The sequence below is a fragment of the Erythrolamprus reginae genome, chromosome 8 (genome assembly GCF_031021105.1).
Source record: "Erythrolamprus reginae isolate rEryReg1 chromosome 8, rEryReg1.hap1, whole genome shotgun sequence".
NCBI classification, from domain to species: Eukaryota; Metazoa; Chordata; class Lepidosauria; order Squamata; family Dipsadidae; genus Erythrolamprus; species Erythrolamprus reginae.
Window position 1 is genome coordinate 5,990,183 of NC_091957.1, and position 24,121 is coordinate 6,014,303.

At 43.9% G+C, this 24,121-nt stretch overlaps 1 protein-coding gene across 3 annotated transcripts; it reads left to right on the top strand.

Moving 5' to 3' along the window:
• On the top strand, positions 1–22,678 carry PHF19 (PHD finger protein 19). 3 transcript variants are annotated; one of them, XM_070758702.1, is made up of 15 exons: positions 1–308; positions 5,916–6,104; positions 7,160–7,241; positions 8,313–8,408; positions 9,332–9,432; positions 12,582–12,730; positions 14,004–14,099; positions 14,499–14,567; positions 15,575–15,695; positions 17,197–17,264; positions 18,190–18,345; positions 18,479–18,554; positions 19,347–19,432; positions 20,404–20,499; positions 21,545–22,678. In XM_070758702.1, exons 2-15 carry the CDS (start codon positions 5,925–5,927, stop codon positions 21,894–21,896), a joined length of 1,728 nt encoding a protein of 575 aa, XP_070614803.1. In that variant the 5' UTR covers positions 1–308; positions 5,916–5,924; the 3' UTR covers positions 21,897–22,678. The 3 variants fall into 3 exon arrangements, with proteins under 3 accessions (XP_070614803.1, XP_070614805.1, XP_070614804.1); XM_070758704.1 differs by having other exon boundaries at positions 20,410–20,499; positions 21,545–21,990; XM_070758703.1 differs by lacking the exon at positions 1–308 and adding an exon at positions 1,261–1,337.
• Positions 22,679–24,121: the final 1,443 nt, after the last annotated feature.

Below are 24,121 nucleotides of genomic sequence, written 5' to 3' on the forward strand. Positions count from 1 at the left end.
GGCGGAAAGAGGCTCGGATGCAACCGAGGAGGAGGAGCCGGAGGCGGCGCGCTGGAAACCCGCCGCGCTAATTTGCGAGGAGCCCAACCGAAATAATTCGCGGGAAAAGAGAGAAAGAGAAAGAGCCCGCGAGAGAGAGAGAGAGAGAGAGAGATTAGCGTTTGGGGGGCTCCAAAAGAAAGGGGGGGAAAGGCGGAGGGCTAAAGATGGCGCTGCGGGGCTTCCAGGGCGCTTCCAGACAACCCCGGGGCGCGCGGAGGGTCTTCTGAACGCGGAGATGCGCTTGGGACACCCGGGTCTTCCCAGAGGTAAGGAGGCGCGGGGAGGAGGGGGCACCCGAGTTGGCAAGCCGCAAACTTTGGGATTTTTTTGGATTTTTTTGTAGCGCCGGGCCAGGATTGTTGAGAGGGGTGGCAGAGTTGTGCTTTTGCAACACGTTTCCCCCTCTGTGTGTGGGGGGGGGGGGGAATGAAAGAGAAAGAGATGGGGGAGATAATGAGAGAGAGAAAGAGTAAGAGAGGGAGAACGGTTAAGAGAGAATGAGAAAATGAGAGAAAGGGATGGAGAGGGAGAAGATTGAGAGAAAGAGAGGGAGTGGAATGAGAGAATTGAAGGGGAAGGAAGGGGAGAGAGAGAATGAGAGAGTAGGAGAGAGGGTTTAAGAAAGAGAGGAGAAAATGAGAGAAAGGAACAGAGAGGGAGAACATTGAGAGAAAGAGAGGGAGTGGGAGAGGCAGAATGGGAGAGAAATGAAGAGGAAGGAAGAAGAGAATGAGAGAATGAATGATTCAGAGAGCGCAATTAAGAAAGAGAGAATGAGAAAATGAGAGAAAGGGATGGAGAGGGAGAAGATTGAGAGAAAGAGAGGGAGAGAGAAAAGAAGAAGAAGAAAAAAACAAGAGGGAAAAAAGAATTTGGAGGCCTTCCTTGGGTCAGGGTGGCACCTAAAGTTTCGGGACTGTCAACTGGATTGGAGATGACCTGGGCATTTTGGGGGGGGCTGCCTTGGGGTTCCCTAACTCTAGTCAGAACTCCTCCCCACCCACCCTCCGCTCACCCTCTTGGTCCAACCCAGCGCTGCCTGCCGCCCATTCCCAACAGCACTCCTGGGTGCGCCAGCTTCAGGCTTCAAACCACCCTCTTGAGAGCTTCCCTCCCTCCCACCCCCCTCCTTCTCCCCCCTCCTTCTCCCCCCTTCCTCCTCCTCCTCCTCCAGCTAGGTGGGCACCAAGGGAGAACCAGAGGGTGTGGAAGTGGGGTGGTGCATCACTCTCCCTTCTTGGTGGCAAGCCAGCTCGAGCTCCCTGCGGTGCAGCCAGGGGTCCCATCCAGCAAAGGTGGGTAGGAAACCAGCCAGCAGAGTCTGAAGTTCTCTGCATGGAGAGGAGGGGTGTGTGTGTTTGTGTGTCAAGGCGAGGGTGGACCCTATTACCAGTAAGGGGGCACCCCTCCCTCCCTTTTTTGCAAACTGCAACCGAGAGTTGTCTTCCCCTGGTTAGAACAGAACTGAAAGGGAACTCTTAGTAACCCCCAATGGCTCGATCCGCCACTTCCTTTCTCGGTCGCAGAGGCACTCGGTGTTCTGTTCTTGCCTGGGTGGGTAACTTTTTATCAACCGCATCCTTTCTCTCTTGATTCTCTCTCTTCTCCCTCCCCCCCCCCTGCAAAGGTTTGAGGTTGGAGACCCAACCTAGTTATGATAGATAGATGGCTAGTTTACACAGATGAAAGAGAGAGAGAAAGAAAGAAAGAGAGAGAGAAGGAGAGAGAGAGAGAAGCAGATAGAGGAGAGGGAGGGGGAAGAGAGAGAGAGCTTAGAAATATATATTTATGTATGTATGTATGTATGTATGTATGTATGTATGTATGTATGTATATAAAGTACAGTATATGACTACAGTATACAGTACTGTATATGACTACAGTATACAGTATATGACTACATATTTTTGCTGATAAGAGAAAAGGAAGGGAGCCTAATATATATATAGATAGACAGCTTAGATAGATGATAAATTGATTGATAGATAGATAGAAAGTAGATCTTTGATAGCTTAGGTAGAGAGTTAGTGGATAGATGATAGATAGCTTAGATAGTTTAGAAAGATGATAAGATAGCTAGCTAGCTAGACAGATTGTCGGAAGATCTTAGATAGTTGAAATATAGATGATAGATCTCAGATAGCTTAGCCTTAGATAGATAAATAGATTAAATATAGGCAATAGACGTTAGAGCTTAGATAGATAGAAAGATAGATAGCTTAGATAGACAGACAGATGATATTGATAGGTAATGATATAGATTGATAGGTGGATAATGATGTAAAAAGATAGAGACATAGTCAGATAGATATGAGATAGAGATATGATAAAGATGTGATAGACTCACACACACACAGATGATAGAGATAGATAAATAGATATGATATAGAGATAAAAAGATAGATATTCAACCTTGCACTTTTAAAAGAATCTTTTGAATGGCCAAGGAGAACGTGCCAAGGAGAGAAATGGCTTTTAGTCATTGCAAAATTAAAAGAAAACCCCAGAACTGGGGGGTGGGGGGTGTCTTCTTACCCCCACCCCCACCCCCCAAAAGGAAAGTTGAAATTACTCCAGAAGGTGGTCCTGACAAACTTTCAAAGAGAGGAGATGAGTAGACCGAGGAGGAGTTTGGGAGCAGGTAGCCAGGCCTCTTCCTTCCCCAGAGAGAAAACCAATGACAAACTTAAGATGCATTTTTATTATTCGCTCAAAGGGAAAAGAGGGCGCTTACAGTATATCTGCTTCATAATCTGGGCTGATTATTTATCTCCAGCCAAGCTGATAGAAATGGAACTTATGTGCATCTTAATTATTGAATTTGTTTCAGCACTCATAATCCACCTCTTTATTTAAGTTTAACACCCGATGTTTTGCTGAGTAAGTGCTGTTGTGAGCTTGATAATGTTAGTGAAAATCCGTTTGGGAAAAACTCTGTTTTATCAGAAGCTCACACACCCCCTTCTTTCAAATGGGGACAATTCCAGGAGAACTGGGCAGAATTTGGAGTTTGTTTTGTTATTTTTGGGAGGGGAACCTATGTTGTTGCAATCTACTACTAGGCAACTTCTGGAAATGTAGCTTTCTTTGCCAAACACTTCCAGGAAAAAGCATTCAGAGCAGATAACTGTTTTTTTTTTTTTTTAAATTATTTCTGAGCAGTGCATTTGCATAATCATGGGTTTTCTGAAAAGCAAAAACGGATGAATTCCAGGCCTCATTCTTGGAAAACCAAAGACACTTTTTGAAAATTTGGAATGCTTCACTAAGGATTCTGGGAAGTGAAGTCCAAACATGCTAAGAGGCCCCAGAATGGGAAAAATCACAAATTTTATTCTCTAAGTAAGAGTGTTTCAGTTTAAGGAAGGGATCAACCTATTTTAATGGGGGGGGGGGGAGTAAAAGAGAGAGAGAGGGAGCCAGCAGTAGAAGTTGCCCCAACATTCATAACATTCCGAATCTTCCTTATTTTTTAATTCCAATGTTAATTTATTCATCTCCACACACGCTATTATTTTTTTCTATTATATCTCCCTCTGTCGGTACATTTTCATTTTTCCAATACAGTATTGTGCAAATATTACTCTTGCCACGGTTGTTACATGCAAAATTAAATACAGTGATACCTTGTCTTACAAACTTAATTGGTTCCGGGATGAAAAGGTGAAAAGTTTGTAAGACGAAACAATGTTTCCCATAGGAATCAATGGAAAAGTGATTAATGCATGCAAGCCCAAAATTCACCCCTTTTGCCAGCCGAAGCGCCTGTTTTTGTGCTGCTGGGATTCCCCTGAGGTTCCCCTCCATAGGAAACCCCACCTCTGGACTTCCGTGTTTTTGTGATGCTGCAGGGGAATCCCAGAAGGGGAATCCCATCAGCGCAAAAACGAGTGCTTCGCTGGCAATGGAAGTCCGGAGGTGGGGTTTCCCAGTGAAGTGAGCATCAGTGAAATTGCAGCATCGCAAAAACACCAAAGTCCTCGAAACCCCGCTTCCGGACCTCTGTATTTTTGCGATGCTGTGATTTCACTGAGGCTCCCCTCGCCGGGAAACCCCACCTCCGGACTTCCGTTGCCAGCGAAGTGCCCGTTTTTGCGCTGCTGGGATTCCCCTGCAGCATCACAAAAACACGGAAGTCCAGAGGTGGTGTTTCCCATAGAGGGGAGCCTCAGGGGAATCCCAGCAGCGCAAAAACAGGTGCTTCGCTGGCAACAGGAGTCCAGAGGTGGTGCATCCCAGTGGCGGTGGTGGGTTTGTAAGGTGAAAATAGTTTGTAAGAAGAGGCAAAAAATTCTTAAACCCCGGGTTTGTATCTCGAAAAGTTTGTATGACGAGGCGTTTGTAAGACAAGGTATCACTGTATATCTGTCTTTTTTTCAAACTTTTCACATACTGTTCACTTTCTGTTTCACTTAGCAACAGAAGGCTTGGGTTAAATACAGATACACCTGATCTTAAAACCAGTAGCTCCCAAGCTTCCTGGTCATTCTGATCACCAGAAATTTTCCTGAATTGTGCAATAACAGCTTAGGAAGTGACCTATGATGTTTTCCGTGACACAGCTGGTTGCACAGACATTGGAATGCCACAATCTTTACATGGATCGGAAGCTGCCAAGAATGAGAAGCCAAAAATAGACCTTTGGCAAAGGAGGCCCTGCTGCTAACTTAGTCAAGATCTCCCTTTCTTGCTGCTTGGAGTAAAAGCACATTGAGTAACGGGTGTTATGAGTTGAAATCCAGCCAGAGGTAGCCCTAGCTGCTGGGTGTTTCCCTTTCCAACAGGCTGGGTAGAATAGAACACTAGAATGAATAGAATAGAATAGAATAGAAGGTAGAATGGAAAATTAGAGTAGAGTAGGATAGAAAATGTAGAGTAGAGTGGGGTGGAGTAGGTAGAGTGTATATAGAGTATAGAGTAGGGTAGGATAGAAAATGTAGAATAGAATAGAGAGAATAGAAAGTAGAATAAAAAAGTAGAGTATAGTAGGATCGAAAATGTAGAATGGAGTGGAGTAGAGTAGTTAGAGTGTATAACAAGCAGGAAGAGGGAGATTGTGATCCCGCTGTATGGAGCGCTGGTGAGACCCCATTTGGAATACTGTCTTCAGTTCTGGAGACCTCACCTACAAAAAGATATTGACAAAATTGAACGGGTCCAAAGACGGGCTACAAGAATGGTGGAAGGTCTTAAGCATAAAACGTATCAGGAAAGACTTCATGAACTCAATCTGTATAGTCTGGAGGACAGAAGGGAAAGGGGGGACATGATCGAAACATTTAAATATCTTAAAGGGTTAAATAAGGTTCAGGAGGGAAGTGTTTTTAATAGGAAAGTGAACACAAGAACAAGGGGACACAATCTGAAGTTAGTTGGGGGAAAGATCAAAAGCAACGTGAGAAAATATTATTTTGCTAAAAGAGTAGTAGATCCTTGGAACAAACTTCCAGCAGACGTGGTTGGTAAATCCACAGTGACTGAATTTAAACATGCCTGGGATAAACATAGATCCATTGTAAGATAAAATACAGGAAATAGTATAAGGGCAGACTAGATGGACCATGAGGTCTTTTTCTGCCGTCAGTCTTCTATGTTTCTATGTATATATAGTCTATAGTAGGGTAGGATACAGTAGGTAGAATACATTAGAAAATATAGAATAGAATAGAGGGTAGAATAGAAAGTCGAATAGAAAATTAGAGTAGAGTAGGTAGAATAGGATAGAAAATGTAGAGTGAAGTGGAGTAGAGTAGGTAGTCTATAGTAGGTAGAGTAGGATAGGATACAGTAGGTAGAGCAGAATGGAAAATATAAAGTGGAATGGAATGTAGAGTAGAGTAGAAATAATGTTTTTTTTTCTTTTCTCGTTGTAGCCCAGGAGCATGGGGACTGCTAATCCTGGGCGCACTTATGCAGCCCTTGAACCCCTGCAGCAATCGATGGCGGATTGGGTGGCCAGAACTCAGGACAGCCGGCGAGAGCTGATGGCTAAATTGCCCGAAGGACAATACGTTTTATGCCGCTGGACAGATGGACTTTATTATCTTGGGAAGATTAAGAGAGTAAATAATATTACGGGTTTATTATTATTATTATTATTATTATTATTATTATTATTATTATTATCTTCATTATCTTCTCCCAGAGAGAGAGAAAGGAAAGGAGGAAGAGGTGAGGGAAGGAAAGAAAGGAAAGGAAAATAAAGGAAAGAAAAAGAAGAAAAGGGAAGGAAGAGGTGAGGGAAGAAAAGAAAGGGAAGGGAGGGGAAAGAAAGGAAAGGAAAATAGAGGAAGGGAAAGGAAAGGAGGAAGAGGTAAGGGAAGGAAAGAAAGGAAAATAAAGGAAAGAAAAGGAGGAAAAGGAAAGGAAAGGAGGAAGAGATGAGGAAGGAAAGAAAGGGAAGGGAAGGGGAAAAAAGGAAAGGAAGAAGAGGTGAAGGAAGGAAAGAAAGGAAGGGAAAGGAAAGGAGAAAGAGATTGGGGAAGGAAAGAAAGGAAAATAAAGGAAAGAAAAGGAGGAAAAGGGAAAGAAAGGAAAGGAGGAAGAAGTGAAGGAAGGAAAGAAAGGAAGGGAAAGGAAAGGAGAAAGAGATTGGGGAAGGAAAGGAAAATAAAAGAAAGAAAAGGAGGAAGAGAGAAGGAAAGGAAAGGAAAGGAGGAAGACATAAGGGGAGGAAAGAAAGGAAAGAAAAATAAAGGAAAGGAGGAAGAGGGAAAGAAAAGAAAAGAAAGGAGGAAAGAAGGAATAACATTTTCTCCCTTTCCCTTTCTTATCTTCATGCCTCCCCCAAGCTTATTCTTTTCTTTTTTTAATTGTATTTATTCTTGTATCTTTTTTCCCCTGCTACAAATAACAATTGCTGGATACTCTCAAAAGCTGGCGAAGGAACAAAAGGGGCAATTAATAATGTTGGGGTTGTTAAGTTAGCCCATGTGGGGTAGAGGGTCCATGGTTTTAGGGAATTGGGGGGAACCCCACCTTCATTTTTGCACTCGGGCATAGCCTGAGACGTGAACGCAGACCCCCAAGTTTGCAAAGTTGGAGTAATCCAGGAGAAAGCCTTACTCCATCTTTGAGTTCTATGTTCTGCATTTTTTTTTCCTCCCTACATTTATAGGTGAGTGATGCTAAGCAGAGTTGCCTGGTGACCTTTGAAGATAATTCCAAATATTGGGTGCTTTGGAAGGACATCCAGCATGGTGCGTGAACGTTCCCGGCCTCTCGTCCTTGGGGAATTCTCAGCGTTTTCAGAGGTTGATGCAGATGAGTGATGATGAATGAGGACTAGAATCTTGCAGGGTAGAGTTGGGCTGAGCTAGATCGTCTTGGAAAAGGTGCTAGCTAGGTGAAAAAAGAAGACATGTTTGGGGTGTTCGTACACTCTTTTGAATAATGGAAAGTTCAACATGGCTTTCTTTGCGATCAACCTGGGTGTAATAATAATAATTTATTAGATTTGTATGCTGCCCCTCTCCGAAGACTCGGGGCGGCTCACAACAGCGATAAAAACAATATTATACTGGCACAAATCTAATATTAAAAAAAACCTAAAAACCCTATCATAATTAAAAACCAAACAGCACATACATACCAAACATAAATTATAATAAGCCTGGGGGAAAGGTGTCTCAAATCAACCATGCCTGGCGGTATAGGTGGGTCTTAAGTAGTTTACGGAAGACAAGGAGGGTGGGAGCAGTTCTAATCTCCGGGGGGAGTTGATTCCAGAGGGCCGGGGCCGCCACAGAGAAGGCTCTTTCCCTGGGGCCCGCCAGACGACATTGTTTAGTCGATGGGACCCGGAGAAGGCCAACTCTGTGGGACCTTATCGGCAGCTGGGATTCGTGCGGTAGCAGGCGATTCCGGTAAACTCCTAAACTAGCCTGAGAAAAAGAGTTTTGCCCAAAACTCACATCTATGACCTATTGGCAGTTGGAAAATATGAATTATCCACATATTAAAACAAAAACTTAGAAGATTGATGGCAGAAAAAGACCTCCTGGTCCATCTAGTCTACCCGTATGCTATTTCCTGTATTTTTATTTTAGGATGGATCTATGTTTATCCATGTTTATTTATATGTTACTGTGGATTTACCAACCACGTCTGCTGGAAGTTTGTTCCAAGCATCTACTATTCTTTCTCACGTTGCTTCTGATCTTCTGTTCATAGAATCCAGGATGGTATTAGCCTTTTGCGGGGTTACAGTTCTAAATCTGGATTGGGTTTACCAGATCTCTTTTCTCCCAACCCTTCTTCCTGCTTTCTAGCTGGTGTCCTCGGCGAGCAGCCTGAATGTAACATTTGCCTGGAGAAGACATCGGAGCCTCAGAATGAGATCTTGATCTGTGGGAAGTGTGGAGTAGGTGAGTACATTCTCCATATCTTCCTCTCTCTTGGTTTTTGGGTTGGCCTGCAGCTTTCCGTACTATTATTTCTCTGCCATGGGCAGAGTTAGTACTATGTACATAACAGTTGGGTCTGTCAATATATACTGGTCAAATAATAATAATAATAATAATAATAATAATAATAATAATAATAATTTATTAGATTTGTATGCCGCCCCTCTCCGCAGACTCTGAATGAATGAAATATTCTCATTGAATGCCTTGTTGTATACCAGTGGTTCTCAACCTTTCTAATGTCGCGACCCCTTAATACAGTTAATAATAATTAATAATAATAATTTATTAGATTTGTATGCCGCCCCTCTCCAAAGACTCGGGGCAGCATACAAATCTAATAGTTCCTCATCTAAAGTTCCTCATGTTGTGGTGACCCCCAACCATAAGTCTAGCGCCAGTTATCCCAACAGAGCTTTAAGCTGATTGGCAGGAAGGTCAGAGGGACACCCCTACTGTAAACACCTGATTGGTCCAATTGTAAAAATATGTTCCAAGGCACCAAAACAGGAGCTTTAGTTCTGGGCTAGTTGATTTCCCAAATGACTGGTGATTTTCATGCAACATCCTTAGAGCTAGAAGGGTTTGTGGAGTGGACGAGGATGTTTGTGGGATCCTTGGTGCTCTCTGTCCACCGTGGCTTTCCTTGTCGACGTTTCACCACCCAGCTAGGGAATACCATCAGTGCTAGAAGGCAGTGGATGAGAAAGAGGAGGAGGGGCTGAGCTATGGGTCGGGGTCCTTGGGTTCTCTCTGGTTGCTTCCTTGCAAACGTCTCATGACCAAACTAGCTAACATCATCAGTGACTTGGGACAAGCTTTTAAGCATTTAAGCTTCCATTATCGATTTAAAACCTCTCCGTTTCCCCCTTCCTCCTTCTCAGGGTACCACCAACAGTGCCATATTCCACTGGTGGCCAGCATTGAAGACTCTTTGGAGACCCCCTGGTTTTGTCGGAGGTGTATCTTTGTACTAACTGCACGGGTGAGTGGCCTACAAGAGGTTTTCTTCTTCTTTTTTTTGCAATATTTTTTTTTCTAAACTATCAATCCATATACCTTTACATATTACAGTATTGTAAACACATGCTTATCATATACAGTAATACCTCGTCTTACGAACTTAATTGGTGCTGGAAGGTGGTTCGTAAGGCAAAAAGTTCATAAGATGAAACAATGTTTCCCATAGGAAACAATGTAAAAGCGATTAATGCGTGCAAGGGGGGGGAAAAACCGCAAAATGGTGCTCCGCTGGGCGCCACCGCCCAGCTATCACCTTTTAAAACAGCCGAGGGGCTTCTCGGCGTTCTCCCGAACCCGAAGTTTTCGGGTTCGGGTTTGGGAGGCCACCGAGAAGCGCAGCCGCCCGGCTGTCACCTTCTGAAACAGCCGGGGGACTTCTCAGCGTTCTCCTGAACGCCAAATCCGGAAGTTCGGGTTCCGGAGGCCACCGAGAAGCACCCGGCTGTTTCAGAAGGTTACAGCCGGGTGGCGCCACCCGCAGGAGCGCCGTTTTTGCGATCGGCAGCGGCGTTTTCGGCCGATCTGGAGGCTGAAACGGAGGTGGGGAATCCCAATAGGGAATTCCATGGGTGGAGCTTTGATGTCACGAAGACGTCCTTCCTGGAGGCCACGTTTCGGCCGACATCAGAAATTTTTCTCCACCTTAAAATAAGACATTATATAAATATAAACGTTAATAAAACCTCTTATATCTATATCTTCATTTAAAATTTCATATCTCCATCTAACTAAATTATCCTCATTCTCAGATTCGGGATTTTGAATTCACATAATCTTCTTAAGATTTAATTTGAGTTGCAAATATCGGAACGCTGACTCCGATTCCAAGGAGTTTCTGTCTTCCAAGAACTCCATTTACTTTTCCAGGAAGAAATTTTGGACTTCATGCCATTTAAATTTTTTTAGACAGCTTGCTGTTCAAGAGAACATTAAGGAGACAAAACACACCAGGACAAATAACAGTTTTGGCTGGACCCGGAGACGTTAATCACTTGCAGATTTGTTGATATGTTTACTCATCCCAATTGGTCACTTTCCTTTTCTTTCCTCCCAAAAAGTGATTAAAAGAAAAAAGAAAAAAAATGGAAATGAGGGGGAAAGCATTCCTTTTGAAAAATGTACATTTTTGAACGGATGTGAGATAGAACTCTAGAAAGATTACAGAGAAGAGCAACAAAGATTATTAGGAACGAGACAAGGAGGTCCATTATCACCTTTGCTATTTGTTTTGACTCTGGAGGTATTGGCTAGAAATATAATACAAAATAAAGATAGAAAATTAAAAGAGAAGAGTACAAACTACAAACATTTGCAAGTGACTTGGTGTTTTTTACTGGAAGAGGGCCAAAACTGCTCTGACAGATTGAAAAGTATGGAGACGTTGCGGAAATTAAAGATTAATGAGAAAACTAAACTCCTAGTGAAAACCATGGCAGAAAAAACAAAAAAGGGAATTAATTGGAAAACTAAATATACAGATTACAAAAAAAAGTAAGATATCTAGGAATCAAATGTTTCCTAGATAAAACCATAAAATAAATGTTGATTGAATGGCTTCAATGATTTGGGTTTTTAAGAGTAGGTTTTAATTATTTGGAATCTTTTTTTCCCCCCAATAAATTTTATTAATTTTTGTAAAATAGACAAAACTAACAAACATACATTTAACATAAAAATGGGGTTGCAACTTCCCCGCTTATTCTAGAAGTTAAATTTCGATACAGAAAAAAGAATACATTGTTAATACTATAACTCTACTTCTTATTTTAAATGAAAAGAAGAAACTTATATAATAAATCTTCATATATAAACTACAGTGGTATCTCAAGATACGAACCCCTCGTCTTACGAACAACTCGTGATACGAACCCGGGGTTCAGAAAAATTTTGCCTCTTCTTACGAACTTTTTTCGAGTTACGAACCGGCGTTCGGAGACTGCTGGGAAGCCGCGCGGCTGTTTTAAAAGATGACAGCCGGGCGGCGGGGCTTCCTAGAAGCCTCCCGAACGCCGGTTCGTAACTCGAACAAAGTTCGTAAGAAGAGGCAAAATTTTTCTGAACCCCGGGTTCGGTTCGGGAGGTTGCTGGGAAGCCCCCCAGCCCGGCTGTCACCTTTTAAAACAGCCACGCGGCTTCCCAGCCGTCTCCAAACGCCGAACGCGGAAGTTCGGCTTTGGCGTTCGGCTTTGGGAGACAGCTGGGAAGCCGCACGGCTGTTTTAAAAGGTTGCAGCCGGCCTGGGGGGCTTCCCAGCACCCTCCCGAACCCGGGTTTGGGGTTCGGGGGGGTGCTGGGAAGCCCCCCAGGCCGGCTGTCACCTTTTAAAACAGCCGTGCGGCTTCCCAGCAGTCGCCGAAAGCCGTTTTTTTTGCGGGGGGGTTTTTGGTTGCACGGATTAATTGACTTTACATTGTTTCCTATGGGAAACAATGTTTCGTCTTACGAACCTCCTCCTTGCACCAATTAAGTTCGTATCATGAGGTATTACTGTATATCCAACACAAAGTTTAATTCATATCCATACTTCTACAATTCCCCTATTCTTTTTACTTTTACTTTTTCTTCTTATTTATCCATATATACACTTTATTCCAAATCTCATAAAATTCTGTTGCTTCTTGGTCTTTTATTATTATTTGGAATCTTAAATGTAGCTTTTAGCGATTGTCGATTTTGTATTTTGTTTTATGCTGAGTAGCATAAAAGTCGTAAAAGTAGAAGTAGCCTGCAGCACTGCACTGTAACCACTGCGCCACTGGGATGCATATATTTACATAGCCTTCCTATTGAATGTTTTTAAGATGTGGGCATTATTATTATTATTATTATTATTATTATTATTATTATTATTATTTAGATTTATATGCCGCCCAATCCCATGGGTAAGCTATCCAAAAGCCGTTCATCGGATAGACTGCACAGTAATGGAATGAAGATTTTTCTAATCAAAATGAATCCCTATTAAACTTTTAACCTGGAAGCACTCAGTTAACAGACAATCTATTTGTTAAAAAAACCCCTCTGCTGCTCGTTGATGAATAGATAAAAGAAGAGGAACGATTGACAACTTGAGAATCCGTAGAAAAATTCTGTGTCTTGTTTCTTCTCCAGAAAGGTGGAGCCTTGAAGAAAGGACCCATCGCCCGGACCCTACAGACGGTTAAAAGGGTCCTGTGTTATAATCCGGAACAGCTGGAATGGGATTCCCTCCACAGAACAAATCACCAACAGTGTTACTGCTACTGTGGTGGTCCTGCAGAGTACGTTTGATTGAGGGTGATGTTGGCGGGAATCATTTAAAGATTCAAGAGGGTGAAGGCTGATCGTTGGCAGCTGGAGGGGACGGTTTTCGACCTCTCCAAGGGACTTAGAGATTTCCATTTTTTCAAAACGTGGCCCTGGGCTTTGCATGCTGGCTTTGAAATTTACCTCGGGGTGTGTGTGTGTGTGCAAACGATTCCACGTTTTTCAGCATGGCCATGAGCTCCGGCAGCTGAAGGTAGCCATTTTTGGCCTCTCCAATAGCAATAGCTTTAGCACTTAGACTTAACAATGCTTTATAGCCCTCTCTAAGCAGTTTTGCAGAGTCAGTCTATTGCCCCCAACAATCTGGGTCCTGGTTTTAATAACCTTGAGCCGGTTGGGATCAAACTCCTGGCAGTGAGCAGAGTTTATCCTGAAATCCTGCATTCTAACCATTGGGTCGCTACGGAATGGGATGGAATAGAATATAGAATAGAATATAGCATATATATAAGGGTAAGGATAGAATAGAGAATAGAATAGAACAGAGTAGAATATAATAGAATAATGGAATAGAATAGAATAGAATATAGAATAATAAGAGAAGAGAAGAGAATAATGGAATAGAATAGAATATAGAAGAGAATAGAATAGAATATAGAAGAATAAGGATAATAGAATAGATAATAGAATAATGGAATGGAATAAATAGAACAGAATAATAGAATAGAATATAGAAAAGAAGAGAGAAGAATGGAATAGAATTGAATTGAATAGAATATATAATATAGAAGGATAAGGATAAGGATAAGAATAGAATAGAAGAGAGAGAAATAGAAGAGAGAAAAATGGAATGGAATAGAATAAGAATAGAATAGAATAATGGAATGGAATAGAATATAGAATGAGGAGAAGAATTGAATTGAGTAGAATAGATTAGAATAATGGAATGGAATAGAATATAGAATAAGAATAGATTCTAGAAGAATATAGAATATAAAAAATGGAAGGGAATGAAATAGAATAATAGCAATAGCACTTAGGCAGCCTAGAAAATAAAGATATAGGCAGTCCTCATTGGGAGCAGCAGTTCGGTCGCCCGGCGAAGCTACGTGACCACGGTTGCAATCAAGCCTCACCTTTCCTCGGCTTTGCACCTTGCAAAGTTCGCAGATGTGACAGTTGTTCCGTTTCCCTCACCCTCACCACCGCGAATGGTCGTTGCCTGAGGCGGTTGCTTAGACGAGGACTTTCCGTGTTAAGAGGAGGATACTTCTTTTCCTTCCTCAGATGGTACCTGAAGATGCTGCAGTGCCTTCAGTGCCGACAGTGGTTCCACGAAGCCTGCACGCAGTGCCTGAACCACCCCATGCTCTTTGGAGATCGGTAGGTGCGACCGGAATCCTGCTGGCTGGGGAGGAAGGGTTTTGTAGTCCAGACGCTGCCGAAGGCAACAGCTGGGGTGGGAAGCCTGATAAACTACACTGCTCAAAAAAATCAAGGGAACACTGAAAGAACCCATCCTAGATCTGAATGAATGAAATATTCTCATTGAATACTTTGTTCTGTCCAAAGTTGAATGTGCACATAACAGCAGGTGGAATTGATTGTCCATCTGTGTGGCTTCCTAAGTTTGATTTCACAGAAGCTTGATTGACTTGGAGTTATATTGTGTTGTTTAAGTGTCCCCTTTATTTTTTTGAGCAGTATAATTCTTGCATCCATCTAAAAAGTAATAACCGGAGCCTGTTCTCTCTTGTTTTCCTCTCTCACCGACTTCTACAGATTTTATATTTTCTACTGCACGGTTTGTAATCAGGGACCGGAGTATCTCAAACGTTTACCTTTGAGATGGTAAGATCTGCTTCTCTCCCACACACCCAAATAAAAAGAATTTCCATTCATGTATCTTATTGCACCAGGCACCATCCATCCATCCATTCATCCATTCATTCATTCATTCATTCATTCATTCATTTGATTTGTATGCCGCCCCTCTCCGCAGACTCGGGGCGGCTAACAACAATGATAAAAAACAACATTTAACAATCCAATTTAATAAAACAACTAAAAACCCTTATTATAAAAAACAAACATACACACAAACATACCATACATAACTTGTAATGGCCTAGGGGAAGGAATATCCTAATTCCCCCATGCCTGGCGACAAAGGTGGGTCTTGAGTAATTTGCGAAAAACAAGGAGGGTGGGTGCCGTTCTAATCTCTGGGGGGAGTTGATTCCAGAGGGCCAGGGCCACCACAGAGAAGGCTCTTCCCCTGGGGCCCACCAAACAACATTGTTTGGTCGACAGGACCCGGAGAAGGCCAACTCTGTGGGACCTTATCGGCCGCTGGGATTCGTGCGGTAGAAGGCGGTTCCGGATGTATTCTGGCCCAATGCCATGTAGGGCTTTAAAGGTCATGACCAACACTTTTTAATTGTGACCGGAAACCGATCGGCAGCCAGTGCAGGTCACGGAGTATTGCAGAAACGTGGGCGAATCTAGGGAGCCCCACGATGGCTCTCGTGGCCGCATTCTGCACGATCTGAAGTTTTAACTCTTGTGGTGTTTGTGTGCGTAAGAAGGAATTGGCAAAGCGAGTTATTTATACCATGGTGAGCTTCTTCCAGGGGTGAAATCCAATTTATTTTTTTTACTACCGGTTCTGTGGGCAGGGTGTGTCTGGGTGACCGTGGCTTGGGCAGGATACTGCAAAATCCCCATTCCCACCCACTCCAGAAGAAGTATACTCTATTCTTCTATATTCTATTCTATTCTTCTTCTTATATTCTGTATTCTTCCTGCAATCGTTTCCTTCATTGTCTCCTCTGTTTCTTGAAACCACAAACACACAGGGTCGACATCGTGCACCTTGCCATCTACAACCTGGGCGTGCAAAGCAAGAAGAAATATTTCAACTTTGAGGAGATCTTGGCCTTCGTCAATCACCGCTGGGACCATTTTCAGCTCGGCAAGGTGGGTGGGGGCCAGCCTCAAATCCCTCTCTTTATAATTTGCTTCTCTTCTTCTCCCCCCCCCCCCCCCGTTTGAAACATTTGAGTTTTCTATAATTTGCTAACTTCCTCTGGAGCCGTTCTTATGAAATGAGTCCTATAAGCTGCCTTGGTTAATGGATAGATATTTAGATGTTCTGTGCATGGAAGTAGGGCAGGATTGGGGCTATATGGCAAAGGGTGGATTCTCCACTTCTCTCTATCTATCTATCTATCTATCTATCTATCTATCTATCTATCTATCTATCTATCTATCTATCTTATCTATCTATCTATCTATCTATCTTATCTATCTATCTTATCTATCTATCTATCTTATCTATCTTATCTATCTATCTATCTATCTATCTTATCTATCTATCTATCTATCTATCTTATCTATCTATCTATCTTATCTATCTATCTATCTTATCTATCTATCTATCTATCTATCTATCTATCTATCTATCTATCTATCTATCTATCTATCAGATTTGTATGCCGCCTCGCTCCGCAGACTCGGGGCGGCTCACAGCAATAATAATACAATGTAAACAAATTTAATATTTAAGTTTAAGTTAATTTAAAACCCCAATTTAAAAACCAATCATACATACTAACATACCATGCATAAATTTTATAAGCCTAGGGGGAGGGAAAGTCTCAATTCCCCCATGCCTGATGACAGAGGTGGATTTTAAGGAGCTTACGAAAGGCAAGGAGGGTGGGGGCAACTCTGATATCTGGGGGGAGTTGGTTCCAAAGGGTCGGGGCCGCCACAGAGAAGGCTCTTCCCCTGGGTCCCGCCAAACTACATTGTTTAGTTGACGGGACCCAGAGAAGGCCAACTCTGTGGGACCTAACTGGTCACTGGGATTCGTGTGGCAGAAGGCGGTCCCGGAGATATTCGGTATTTGGTATCAAATCTGCAATCTTGAGGTGTGCAAAGATAAATTCTCCAAATTTTTCCTTTCTTCCCTGTCGGGATGGTAATTTAAGAGCTGACCACCAGCTACGATGATGCACTGATGTAATGATGGGAACGAGCCGGCAAGATTTTTGGCTGTTATCCTTTTAAGAGCCTGTATAATAAAATAACAACAATAGCGATAGAGTTGGAAGAGACTTTGGGGGGGGGGGTCCTCTACTCCAACCCCCTGCCTAGGCAGGAAACCCTACACTACTTCAGACAGATGGTTATCCAACATCTTAAAAACTTCCAATGCTGGAGCATTCACAACTTCTAGAGGCAAGCTGTTCCACTGGTTAATTGTTCGAACTCTCAGGAAATATTTCCCCAAAACAAGATTCCAGCAAAAAGCTGGGACAAGCAAGAATAGATCCACAAAATTCCACAGAAGATTAGAGAATGATCTAATGGATGCTGGATTAGGCACAATTTTGGCTTAGTCTTTCAAAGGCATTCTTAGGTTGGCGCGAAAAGCTAATTTGGGGATAATCTTGCCTTAAAATCTCTTCCCCAGTTGACTGCAACCCCTGTGGCAGAACGAGGTCCTCTTCTTCTAGAGGCACTAAACAGTTACAAAAGCAGGTGAGTGTCAGGTGAGGTTATTATTATTATTATTATTATTATTATTATTATTATTATTTATTAGATTTGTATGCCGCCCTTCTCCGAAAACACAGCGTACAGTACAAATCTAATACATTGGTACCTCGTGATACGAACCCCTTGTGATACGAACACTTCGAGATACGAAACCGGGGTTCAAAAAATTTTTGCCTCTTCTTACGAACTTTTTTCGCCTTACGAACCCACTGCAGATCGCAAAATGGCGTTCTGCTGAGCGCCGCCGCCCGGCTGTCACCTTTTAAAGCAGCCGGGGGACTTCTTGGCGTTCTCTCGAACCTGAACCCGAACTTCCGGGTTCGGGTGAACGCCGAGAAGCCCCCCAGCTGTTTTAAAAGGTGACAGCCGGGCAGCGGCGCCCAGCGGAGCGCCATTTTGGGATTTTTCCCCCCTCTTGCACGTATTAATCGCTTTTACATTGTTTCCAATGAGAAACATTGTTTCGTGTTACAAACTTTTCGCCTTACGAACCTCCTTCCGGAACCAATTCGGTTCGTAAGACGAGGTATTACTGTACATTAAAAAAAACTATAGCTAAAAACCCTATGTATGGAGGGTGGGGACAGTACAAATCTCTGGGGGGAGTTGATTCCAGGGGCCTGGGGCCCCCACAGAGAAGGCTCTTCCCCTAGGCCCCGCCAAGCGACATTGTCTGGTTGACGGGACCAGGAGAAGGCCGACTCTGTGGGACCCCATGGTGCTCTCTGAGCCTGGTGGTTTTCTTGCAGACGTTTCATTACCTTACTAGATGACATTATCAGTGCTAGAAGGGAGTGGAGAAGAGGAGAAGGAGGAATTGTAGGGTCCCTGAGCTCGGTAGGTTTCATGCAGCCGTTTCTTTCCTCGTTGAACCAAGATGTCTTGGTTTGTCTCGGTGGCTTTTCAGGTTTCTGTGCGGGAAGGAAATCAAGAAAAAAAAATGCATCTTTCGACTCCGGGTTCGAGTCCCCCCGAATCCTCCCAGCAAACTCCTCCCGGACAAGGTTACAAGACGGAGCGAGACCAAGAAAAAGGGGAAAGTCAAACCTCCCCAGAAAAACAGGTCTGTAGAAGTCAGTCGAGGCTCTTAACTTCACAGCCTTCGAGTTCTCCCTTCGGTCTTCGTGCCACCTGGTCTGATTCCTTGTCTTCTTCTCTCTCTTTTTTTGTGGTCTTTCCCCACCCTCCCTCTCCAGTTCGCTGCCGCATCAATCCCAGCACGAACGCAAAAGGAAAACACCCAAATTTCTCTTGGAGGATGCCATTCCAAGTGTCAGTTGGCTAAAATGATGGGCTCTGCGGTTGGGGATTGGTTCCACGTTTTTTGTGGGGCTGGGGGAAGAGGATTGGTGAGGGGTTTTTTTTGCAAATTATTTTCCCTACTTGAGAATGCTGGCTAATGGCTTTTGTTGTTTTCTCTCTCTTTCTCTCTGTCCCACTCTGTGTGTTTATCTCTCTCTATATATATATTTCTTTCTGTCCCCCTTCTCTTTTTCTCTCTGTTTTTCTCTCTTGCTTTCTTTCTGTCCCTCCTCTCTTTCTCTCTTTTTCTCTGTCCCTCTCTCTGTGTGTTTTTTCTCTCTCTGTTTTTCTCTCTTGCTTTCTTTCTGTTCCCCCTCTCTTTCTCTCTTTTTCTCTGTCCCTCTCTCTGTCCCCTGTCTCTTACTCTCTCTGTCCCTCTCTCTCTCTGTTTTTTCTCTGTTTTTCTCTCTTGCTTTCTGTTCCCTCTCTCTTTCTTTTTCTCTGTCCCTCTCTCGATTTCTCTCTGTCCCCTCTTTCTTACTCTCTCTGTCCCTCTCTCTCTCTGTTTTTCTCTCTCTCTGTTTCTCTCTCTGCTTTTCTCTCTTGCTTTCTTTCTGTCCCTCTCTCTTTCCCTCTTTCTCTCTCCCACCCTCCCTCTCTCTGTTTCTATCTCTGCTTTTCTCTCTCTTGCTTTCTTTCTGTCCCTTTCTCTCTTTATCTCTGCCCCTCTCTCTGTTTCTCTCTGCTACCCCCCTCTCTGTTTCTCTCTGTGTCCCTCCCTCCCTCTCTCTTTCTCTCTCTCCTTTTTCCTTCCTAACACAGAGTGATTTTGCCTCGGCTTGGAGCACCAACCATCACCTGGCCTGCATCTTTGATTTCTCGCTGGATGAAATCCAGAGTCTAAAAAGGTAACACCTTGTAGACTGCGCCCGTGCCTTAGTGCTTAATTCCTGAACCTTGTGGATAAAAAGACTCATTTGTACACCCACGCCAAAGTGCTTTGGTACATTTCGTGTACTCTTACCTATCACATTCATGTTTTTTAATCCTTATTTTAATATAACTACCCTTTAAGAAGAAAAATCCAAATTTACTTCTCTTCAAACAATTAAAAATATGGGTGAATAGTGCGGTCAGGCGGTAGGGAAAGCAAGTAGAATGCTTGGCTGCATAACTAGAGGTATAACAAGCAGGAAGAGGGAGATTGTGATCCCGCTGTATAGAGGGCTGGTGAGACCACATTTGGAATAATACTGTGTTCAGTTCTGGAGACCTCACCTAAAAAAAGAGATGGATCAAATTGAACGGGTCCAAAGACGGGCTACAAGAATGGTGGAAGGTCTTAAACATAAAACGTATCAGGAAAGACTTCATGAACTCCATCTGTATAGTCTGGAGGACAGAAGGAAAAGAGGGGGACAGGATTGAAACATTTAAATATGATAAAGGGTTAAATAAGGTTCAGGAGGAAAGTGTTTTTAACAGGAAAGTGAACACAAGAACAAGGGGGCACAATCTGAGGATAGTTGGGGGGAAAATCAGAAGCAATGTGAGAAAATATGATTTGACTGAAAGAGTACTAGATGCTTGGAACAAACTTCCAGCAGACGTGGTTGGTCAATCCACAGTCACTGAATTGAAACATGCCTGGGATAAACATAGATCCATCCTAAGATAAAATACAGGAAATAGTATAAGGGCAGACTAGATGGACCATGAGGTCCTTTTTCTGCCGTCAATCTTCTGTGTTTCTATATCAATACATATCAGCTATGACAACATCAATTCCATCTGTACTGTGGGGTCCTTGTTGCTCTCTCTCAGCTTGTTTCGTTCTCTTGCAGCCGTTTCATTGCTCTGCTTTCTCCCTCTTTTCTAGCACCAGTTCGGGCCAGGGGTTCCTCTCCGATGTTGACTCCACGGACTGCATCAGCACATCTGGATCGGCCTCAACGAGTTTCTCCTTAGAATCGAGGTGACCCAGGTTCCTTTAGAAATGGGTGGGGGGGAGGCTTTTTTTTTCTTTTTAAAAAGGCATTTTAGCCCCAGAAAGTTGTATCCCGGTTAGTCCTGGCCTCGCCATTGCAATTGAGACCCAATTTTAAGCGAGATGCCCCCTGATGTCATGACTGGTCTCCTGCCATTGTCTCAGACTGCACCTGACCTGCAAAAAAATAACACTGAAATTTTAGTTCGAGAAAGCTTCCTCCGTGGACCGGACTGGGAAAGGTTTTATGTGCTGCCTGCGTTCTGCAGATGGGGCTTTGCTTTTTTTGCGCTGACTGGTTGCTGGCTGCTATGACCCAGCTACACATTCTGACATTTCCTCTTCAACTTCGGAGCTCTCGGATTGCCTTCATGCTGAGCCTGACTCCCACGCTGCCTCCTCTTCCTCCTCTTCCTCTCCTCCTCCTCTTCCTTTTCTTCTTCCTCTTCTTCCTCCTCCTCCTCTTCCTCTTCTTCCTCTTCTCCTCCTCCTCCTCTTCCTTTTCTTCCTCCTCTTCTTCCTCCTCCTCCTCTTTCTTCTCCTCTTCTTCCTCTTTCTCCTCCTCCTCTTCCTTTTCTTCCTCCTCCTCTTGCACCTCTTCCTCTTCCTTCTTCCTCCTCTTCCTTCTCTTCTTCTTCCTCCTCCTCCTCTTTCTCCTCTTCTTCCTCTTTCTCCTCCTCCTCTTCCTTTTCTTCCTCCTCCTCCTCTTGCACCTCTTCCTTCTTCCTCCTCTTCCTCTTCCTTCTCCTCTTCTTCTTCCTCCTCCTCTTGCTCCTCTTTCTCCTCTTCTTCCTCTTTCTCCTCCTCCTCTTGCACCTCTTCCTTCTTCCTCCTCTTCCTTCTCCTCTTCTTCCTCCTCCTCCTCTTGCTCCTATTTCTCCTCTTCCTCTTTCTCCTCCTCCTCCTCTTCCTCATAATGATTTGGCTGCTGGAGGGGCTGTTGGCTGAGAGGCCAACACAGACTAGGCGTTGCGAAACATTGCCTTGCTCCCCAGCCCTAAGAAGCCCCTCTTTTCTTACTGTCTTTTGGCAGGACAAACGTTGGGAGCCGCAAGCGCAAAATCTCTGCTAAAACCTACGTGCCTTTCGATGCCAAGAAGAAACCCTCCGAGCACCTCCACGGTCTCATCCCCGTCCCCTCCTTGGACGGCAGTGACCGGGCCAGCAGTTTGGATCGCCCGGAGAACGCCATCGACTGCCAGACTTTGGAAAGCTTGAGCGAAGACGATTTGTCCCTCTCTCACCTCCAGTCGTCCATCAGCAGCTATTTCGGAGCCACCGGCCGGTTGATTTGCGGAGAGAAATATCAAGTGTTGGCTCGGAGGATCAGCCCAGAGGGGAAAGTGGAGTATCTCGTGGAGTGGGAGGGCAGCACCCCCTACTGATGGGTGTCGGGGCCTGCCGCGTGAAGCCATAAGCGAGGAACTAGGGTGGGAATGCAATTGAAGGGGGAACAGTTTGCCCTGCCCTGCTTTGGGGAGTATCTGTTCAAGGCTCCATTTCCAACAGTCCCTGTTGTAGACCCTTTTGGGGTTCGGCTGGGAAGGATGGAAGGGGTAGCTTAGCGATCAATGATCGCTCAACCTTAGCTCCGTGTGGACGTTTGGGACAAAAAGGGGGAGCGAATTCCCCATAGAAATGACATCACTTGGGCAAGATTGGCTCCATATAACACGGCACTTACTGTTACTGTATTTTTCGGAGTATAAGAAGAAGCACCTTAGTTTTGGGGGAGGAAAATAGGGGGGGTGGAAATCTGCCTACCAGGTATTCAACTGGCTAGAGTCCTTAATCTGGTCAGCTTCAGCACATTATTTTATCCCCTGGTTAGGGCTTTAAAAAAAAACTTATTTGGAGAGAATGAAAAAAAAAAGCCTGCAAAGACTTAGGGCTTGGAAAGTGTTCTTCGCAAAGAGTAACAATGAAAGAGCTTGCAAGCCCGGAAGAATTGGGAACATTGTCAGCACCTGGTTAGGGCTCGAAACTAACATTCAGATCAAGTAGAGCAATTTAAAACAAACCCTGCAAATACTTAGGGCTTAGAAAACATTCTTCACAGAGAGTAACAATGAAAGAGCTTGCAAGCGGGTAAGACCTGGGAAAATCATTAGCACCTGGTTAGGGCTGGAAAGAAGCATTCGAGCAAGTTAGAGCAATGAAAAAAAAACCCCTGCAAAGACTTAGGGCTTGGAAAACATTCTTTGCAGAGAGTAACAATGAAAGAACCTGCAAGGTTTAGAGCTGGGAAGATCGTTAGTACCTAGTTAGGGCTGAAAAGAAAAAACCTACATTCAGAATATAAGATGCACCTGAATTTTCAGCCTCTTTTAGGGAAGAAAACGGTGCGTCTTATACTCCGAAAAATACGGTATTTTTGTCCCCCTCGATAAAGGATAGCGAGAGATCACACCTCGATAGGATCCAGGAAGGGGAAGAATGGGTAAACCCTGCTTAGCAGGTGGGATGAGCAGAGAGTTGGAAAGCAGGCTGAGAGGATGGCTGGTGGAGGAAGGATGAAGCCAAAGGGTGAGATTTAAAAACACCTCTAAGCTCCTGGGTGCATCCCAGTATTGGGTTGCTACCGGAATGGGACGGGGGGGGCGCTGTCCCAGTAGCAAAAACAGCTGAGTGGTGCATGTGTCGTCATGAGATTCATCTTCTACACATGTGCCAAAAGCCAAATCTCATATGAGGACCCATGCACGAGCGAGATCTCGCCGATTTTCACCTATTTTTTTTCAAGCAAGCAAAAAGAAAGGGCAGAAATTTCATGCTCGTGCCTCTCACATGAGATTTGGCTTCTGGTGCATGCGCAGAAGATGAAACTTGCGCCGACACACACACGGGCGTGCACTGGATCACAGAGTGCACCAGTAACGGCAGCGACAAGGAGGCCTTGCCTGGTGCACCCCAACAGACCCTTCCTAAACTGGGTTGCAGTTTTAATGTGACGGCGGGGGTGGGTGGGAAGAGATTAATAAATGCACTAAAGATGCACACATCTGGATTGTTGTCCACTTAATTGGAAGTGGACCTCTGGTGGGGGAGCTTCCTACCCTGTCCATTTTGGCTCGTGGCTTGCCATTTTTTGACTGCTGTAGGATGAAAAAAGCCAAAACTTTGGTCATCACTGCAGGCAGGATGGTTCGTTTATGACAAATGTCTCAACAAGAGGCAGGTCCCAGTTTAGAAAAAGCACAAAACTAGCTGTTGCGTTTTACTTTGCCAAGATTCCCTCCCCCCCCCTTTAAATTTACAAGTGCCTCTCTCCAAATATATACTGCTCAAAATAGATAAATAAAGGGAACGCTCAAAGAACACATCCTAGATCTGAATGAATGAAATATTCTCCTTGAATACTTTGTTCTGTACAAATTTGAATGTGCACAACAGCATGTGTGATGGATTGTCCATCAGCGTTGCTTCCTAAGTGGACAGTTTGATTTCACAGAAGTTTGATTTACTTGGAGTTATATTGTGTTGTTTAAGTGTTCCCTTTATTTTTTTTGAGCGGTATATATATGCTGTTATCCCCAGAGGGAAAGATTTGCAGAGCAATTCTGAATCTTAATTATATTTCCCTGCTCCCCTTTGCACAGTTGGAGGCCCC

What these genes read in the sequence shown, in the direction of transcription:
- PHF19 (XM_070758702.1), top strand. Translation starts at nt 5,925, where the DNA reads ATGGGGACTGCTAATCCTGGGCGCACTTATGCAGCCCTTGAACCCCTG. An exon ending in TACTGTGGTGGTCCTGCAGA is followed by an intron (nt 12,731 to 14,003) that starts GTACGTTTGATT and finishes TTCCTTCCTCAG; the next exon opens with ATGGTACCTGAAGATGCTGC. An exon ending in CCCATGCTCTTTGGAGATCG is followed by an intron (nt 14,100 to 14,498) that starts GTAGGTGCGACC and finishes CGACTTCTACAG; the next exon opens with ATTTTATATTTTCTACTGCA.